Below are 6,752 nucleotides of genomic sequence, written 5' to 3'. Positions count from 1 at the left end.
AAGGGTTTTCCCCCCCCCCCCCCCCCCCCCCCCGCCAATGGGATTCGTACCTCCTCGAGGAACAAAAAGTCCGCACCTGAGACATCGTGCATGCTGCTGCCGCCCTGTTGGCAGCTTGTTGTCCAGTGGCCAGCCATTTGGGTGTGGCTGCTGCTGGACAACTGCAGCAGGTGGCTTGCCGAATGAACTACTGCATGCAGAAGCTGGCAGAGCACTGGCCTATGGAGAGCCGCATCGTCGTACAGCGAGGGAGCTAGAAAAAGGAGGGTGTTGTCTGCTCAGTGGTCAATAGCGGAGAGTGCGAGATCAAGGTGCATATCGGAAGCACAATCGACCCGGTAAAGAGGTGGTGTGCGTGCGTGTGGTGACGGGCGAATCGCCGGATGCTGTTTGTCATGCAGTGAAAATCAGGAACGGGCACATGGCCTCCCACCCCCTGCTTAGGGTCTCCCATTGCCTGCATGGGAGCGAAGGGATGCGGGTCCTCCAACTCGTTCAGACGCTTGTCACGCAACATGTCGCGGCGACGAATCGATTGCATACTTGTCGAGAACGAAACCCGGCGAATTCTGCTTTTGGACGAGCGTGCAGGAGGGGGGTGTCTCTGTCAGAGCGTACCTGAGCCTGTACACGCGCGCGAAGAAGTATGAGAATGAGTACATGCACGAGCTCCTGCCTCATCAACAAGCGAAAAGAAAAGCCAGAAGAAATAAAACCAAGAGACTTGTAAAGCAAGCAACTGGACGTGCAGCTGGAGACCACGAGGCACCCTAGAAGCGAGCCCCTTTTGAGGTGTGCACCGCGGCTTCCTCAACAAGGAAGTCCCCTGGACGGCAGGGCCCGGAGAGACAACCCCCCCTGCTGGAACGATCGGCGCTGTCTTTTTCATTCGGGGACGCGAAGACCGCCTTGGCCATCCCAAACTTGGGGTTAGCACTGAGTGCACGGGCAGCTTCTGCGCCAAAACATCTCGGGCTACTTTGATGCTAGCACCAGGCTAGGAGGGGGGAGCTCCCGCAACTCTAACACCAAAAGCCACAAGTTCGAATCCCTAGCTCCCTGCTGCTCCCTGTGTACTCACTCTCCAGTCAGTAGCAAACAGGTACGAGGGACAGACAGTGCAGTCCCAGCTCGAGCAAGCACATACTTGTAAACATACCGCAAATATACCGAGGGGTAGGTATGCAGCTAAAGCCAACCACGACCAGGGCATAGAGACGAATAGAGTAATGTATGCCTGAGAATGGCTAGTCTGGCCTCGAAACGAACCACCATGGCTGGGCTTGGAGAGGCAACCCTGGTTTGTTCAGAGGAGCGCCGGCTTCGACGGACTGAGACCAGTCATGGACCATGGTAGCTGATCTGCAAAGGAGACCTGCCCCGGAGCCTGAACACAGACAATTCCTTGGGGTAGTTACCAGGCGAGAAGAAGCAGAGGAAGAAGCGGTGTAGCTACTGCGCGGGACTGATGAGCTGAGCAATCACAGTAGCAGAGTAGATGCCGTTTTGATGGTTCTCTCTCGAGATATGTTTAACTGTTGACTTGCAGAATCTCCAGCCAGGTACACGCCGGTGATAGGAAGCGGGTGAGGAGCGCCTCCCCATGCATCACGAATATGCACGTGCCTCAAATTGGCTTTTGCGTCAGCCTCTTTGGACGTGGATAGGCAGATGGCGTAGGTGAGTTGCATGCTTGTGCTCAATGCCGCGTCTGTCTTGTACAGCCATCGAATAGGATGTGCGGCAGCGGAAACGCAGAGCCACTTCTTGTTATCGTACATAGTAGGTACATGAAGACCTTAGCCTAGTGGGATTGATCTTTATCAGCCAGCTCTTCTGAGCATCCAAGATCGCGATTCCGACGATCCCCCAAAGGACGTGCCCGCATCATGTACGAAGGACGGCAGAGTTGCACAGCCAGCCCATGGTCAATGCAGGTCGATGACTAGCCGGAGACAGACGCGGCTTCGGCATCATAGATGAGACGGGCGAGGTTTGGGGCCAATACCTATAGTGGGGGTCGTTATTGATATTGCTCAAATGCAACCTGGATTCATCACCCGTGATACTTGTAGATTGAAAGGGCAGAAGGACAATGTGACTTGAGCGACCAAGCGAGCAAAAAGCATTATCATCATCATCACCTACCCACACCCTTTTGCTCAGCAGCCGCATCCGTCACATCGCTCTAATGTTCGCAACCTACCTGCACTAGGCTCAGGGGTAATGCTTGAAGCTCTCTTGATCTCGCATTCCCCAAATCATGCACCACCGACCGCGAGTGGACACCACCAGTTGGGCCGGTCGCCGACAAACTTCGGCCAGCGACACAACTAGTCTGGTCGGTCTCTCGGTGTGACCAAACGGACAATTCCGTTCATCCTGCCTGACTGCCAACCTACATACCGCGACGTCGGGGCGGGACGACAATGCCATGGCTGGCCATGCGGTATACTTCACGCAATGCATGTAAGTGGGCTCACGATTATCGTCGTCGTCTCTTAGTAGAGTGAGCGGATCAAAATGCACGGACAGGTATGGAGAGCAATCATCAACACGGACAGCACACTACCCAAACCCAGCTAGGTATCTCGTCATCAGAGACAGACATACCTGGACTCCTTCCCCCCCGTTAACTCTCCGTATCTCGCAATTCGCAATCAGCACACCCACCTGGCCGAATTGAGGCATGCGCCAGCGTCACATCGTGCTCCGGGTGCAAGATTCATTCCTTTCTCGGAACCTGAGATAATTTAAGCTGCCACTACGCATCACTTTCGCTCTCCTCTGGGGTCCTCAGGGACCACGAAGTGGTCACGGCGCCCATCACCCCAGGCAGTCCCTGTATCTTCCCAATCCAAGGTGGATCCGGCTGTGGCGGCAGATTGAGAAAAAGCAAAGACAGGAAAAAAGCAAGAACCTGGGTCGAGAAACACATCTGCAAGTCGTCGGTACCATTGAGGTCAATCACACCCCAGGTGAGACGATCAACATCTTCGCTTAGGTACAAGTAGTGCCGCACCTCAAACGAAGGGATCCAGAATCTGTGACAAGGAGAGGAGAGAAAGCGAAGCATACATTCATGAGTATGTGCCATGGCTTGTTGTTGTCGAGTGTTTCGCTCCATACATTGCTAGACAAGTTGGTCTATTTGTACCTACTTTACAGATAGTGTAGACTCGTTTGCTCTTTTCGTCTAATGGCATGTCGTTTAAGAACAACTAAGTAACCAGGGTGGGTAGTACAAGTACGTAGTAGGCGTCTAAGGCCTGAAGATGTCTGGGCAAAGGTTACAAGCGGCAGCCTCAGCTTCCAGTTGTTAACAGAACGAGTGGAAAGGGTCGAGTCCTGTGTTGATCCGGGAGCAGGCCGAACTCAATGTCCGGCTAGGATGGGTCTGCTCAAAGGTGATAAGCCAAAGCATGTAGCTTGGCTCTGTTTTGTGGCTTTGAGGAGATAGAGAGCTACGTACAAGTAGGACTAGGACGAGGTGTATCTATCTCTTTTGCCGCGTAAATGTACAAGTATGTAGCTGGATGTTTATTAGGTAGACGACTTGGGGGTGTTAATGCACGCCAAGGCATGAGAGGGGCCGATCACCCACTCATCCAATGCATTCAGGTATGGTGCGCTGCGTGGTAACAAACGGTCTCTGGCTTTTCCTTTTCGTCTGTCCGTGGTGCCTGAAAGGGGTCCAAGCCCAGCCCCAAGCTGACGTCCCAGATCTCTCCTGCAGCACAAGAGGGGAGAAAAAGCCCCGTCCCATCTGCAGAGTTGATGCAGTGTCAATCTTAGTACGTCTCAATAACCCTCAATTCGACATCGACTGGATGCATGCATGTACGTGCTAAATGCATGTACATAGAATTCCAGTCTGTCATCTCTCAGTCTCTGTCTCTGTGTCTACGGTAGAACCACAGCCCATCCTCGTATGCCCTTCAGTCATGTACCTCGTAAAGTAGGTACTTGCACTAGAATTCATACTTGTACGAAGTAAAGGTAAAGGTCTGTGCTAGGGCGGGTAGGGAGGCAAAGGGTCTAGGTCTGCTCGTTACCCAAGTCGGCTTGGTCTGAGGAGAGGCTTGGGACTGAGACGGATCTGCTGGAATTAAAAAAGCGTCGAGAGCAAAGCGGCCGTGGCGGCGTAGCGGCAAGGGTCGGCATCACTGATGGCATTTTCTGGGGACGGGTGGAGGAGGCGTGTCTCTGTTAATTTCGCTCCCCTGGAACTTGCCTTCATCATCCCGGTTCGGCGCCTTCGTTCTTTCCGCCTTCTTTCGACCAAGCCAAGGATCAAATGGCGTCCCCACTGTCGAACCTTATGTAATTCCACTTTGTCCGCCGGCCTGGACGCTTCATGTCCCCTCGAAAGCTTTACATACACCATCTTCTCGCCTCTTGCACCTCCTCCTACCCTCTTCGTCTTGTTGCGGCGCGAGGTCGACCAACTGGTAGCCTCTACCTCAAAAGCAAGACCAGCCCGCACGACCCTGGTCGACAACTCCGCCTATCTGCACTACCTTGGCTATCTTCTCCAACAACACCCCGAAACCAATCGTCTCCTCCATTGCTGTCGAGCGCTCTCTCTCAACATGCCGCAGCTCTGGCTTCCTTGAAGAGATTGCAGTGTTGTTGGTAGCCTCTATCGGTCAGGCTCTCGGCTGCCGTTCTTACTGAACCATAGCCGCCAATCGTCAGCTCCCACAGCGCGGATAACAAACCTTGAAAGCGCAACCATGGAGGGCGTCTTTCTTGTCCCTCCGGATAGGGGCGCACTGATTGGTAGAGCTCTGTGGAAGGTGAGCCTATCCAGTTCTGCTCAGACGACACTGCCTCTTATTTTGTGACCGAGAAGACTAATTCAATTCATCAACCCAAAAAGCCCCGATTTGTCACTATTGGTGGTCCTCAGAGGGAACCTGCGCATAGTAACAACCGCGCCCATGCCAATCGCTCCTCGACTCCCAAAGGCCAACAGATCACGGACCCTGACGCTGTCTACCTATCCGTGTACAAGAGCAGTGTATGTGGCCCTCGTTGCCATCCTAATGATTGCTTATTCGCCGCTCCATGTGGTATCGTTGGCTAATACACAACTACAGAGCGATTATGAGCCAGCTCAACAACACGCGATCGGTTCAATAACCGATTGCCAAATCCAGCTGCTATCCCATCGCAAACAGGGCCCACCGCAGGCCACCTTGGTCATCAGCATTTCCCCCGATCCTACTACTGATAAACTGCGGAAGAGGCGCTCGAGCAGGACTGCCGGTCTGACAAGCACAAAGGAGACCAGCCCCTCAACATTACTGTTTCGTCAAGGCGACCCCGACGGTCCCACGCTACGGGAGTTCTTGCAGCATCTCCAGGCGGTCATGCGCCAGGCCCCTCCCACGCTGCCTATGAGCCCTATCACCCCGGCCTCTCCCACCTTCATCAACCCCTTTTCTCCCCGGTCGAGAGACGCCTCTGACTATCAACGGCCCGGCAGCGGTCACGCAGCCACCAATTCTACGCTCAGCCACAAGGGCTCAAGCCACACGGGCTCCAGTAAGGAACGGGAGAGACCCGTCACTTTTTCCGAGGCGCAAAGCCTCAGGTCGAGACGGAGTGATATTTCCCACGCCAGTTCCATGAACCCTTCACGCCCAGGCTTCACTATTCAACCTCAGGCGTATGGACGAGCGTATCCGGCAGATCTACCATCGCCCGCTACCACCGTCGGCGAGTACCAGGGCGAGTTCATCGAGGGCTGGACGTCGGCGCAGGGTAGGTCATCTGTAGTGAGCTCACCGGTGCGGGGCCGTGACAGCATCGATACCCAGCCCTCGGCGGCGCCTCGCTCTATCGTGGACTCGAGCTCTCCTCCGGGTCCACGAGAGACCATTTTGGATCGGGCATTCCAGCTCAGGTGTATCCCTGGCTCCGAACGTCAGATTCCTGGGGAGGAAAAGCTCAGCTCCCTAGCTCGCTTTGACGCTCTTATGCGCGAGGTCGACCAGAAGCAACAACGGTCAAAACCAAAACCAGTCCTGACTGATAACGATCCTGGTATGAAGAGCGCATGGGATCTGGATGAAGATGACTCGGACTCAGATGACAGCATCATCCCAGAAGAGGATGAAGATCCCGACAGGGAGCTGGCGAGCGAGCATGATATCGACGGTTCTGTCTACATGCCGGCGTCCGCTCAGCGAGCGCTCTTCTTTATCACCAGCCGCCACGAGCCGCAACCATCGAGGTCGCAGAGCTCCAGGTCGCCAGCCAGCTTTGATGCCGAGACCCTCAGAACACTAAATAGTGGGTATCCTCATCCCAGGCCGCAGACCGGTTACGCCAGAAGCAGACCAGGCATGGCTCAACGAACCCACAGTCAACCCCAGCTAGCGGGCAACTCGGCAGCAAAGCTGTCGTTGCTTGACATACCCGCCTCCTCTATACCGGCCAAGACGCCCGAGGAGCAGATTTCCGCACGAGGCAGCGTCGAGAAACGAGCATCGAACTCGAGCACGGTGCGACTCAGCTTCACCGATTTCACCCGACGACTGAGCAGCACCAGTAGCCTCCTCTTGGTACAGACTAATACTAGTGGCGGCAGCAGTCGCGGCAGCACCAGCGAGGCCGAGCTACAGCAGACCGCAGTCAAGGGAAATCTGAACCCGCGAGGTGTCCCTCCGCCACCAGTCGATCGGGATCGCTGTGGCTGGCGTGGTAGTGTCGGCGTCCTTGCGCCTGAAGGCGGATTTCTCTGA

The 6,752-nt window shown here is 54.9% G+C and overlaps 1 protein-coding gene across 1 annotated transcript; it reads left to right on the top strand.

Annotated features, from left to right (window-relative positions):
- Positions 1-4,736: 4,736 nt before the first annotated feature.
- Positions 4,737-6,752, top strand: E0L32_012063 (uncharacterized protein; the record flags this gene model as incomplete). Its single annotated transcript, XM_031134862.1, has 3 exons — positions 4,737-4,799; positions 4,883-5,023; positions 5,103-6,752. The coding sequence occupies 3 exons, from the start codon at positions 4,737-4,739 to the stop codon at positions 6,750-6,752; spliced, it is 1,854 nt and encodes a 617-aa protein (XP_030999363.1).

Source organism: Thyridium curvatum (genome assembly GCF_004353045.1).
Source record: "Thyridium curvatum strain D216 chromosome Unknown NODE_133_length_58504_cov_82.914470, whole genome shotgun sequence".
NCBI lineage: Eukaryota > Fungi > Ascomycota > Sordariomycetes > Thyridiales > Thyridiaceae > Thyridium > Thyridium curvatum.
This window is presented reverse-complemented; position numbering and strand designations above follow the sequence as displayed.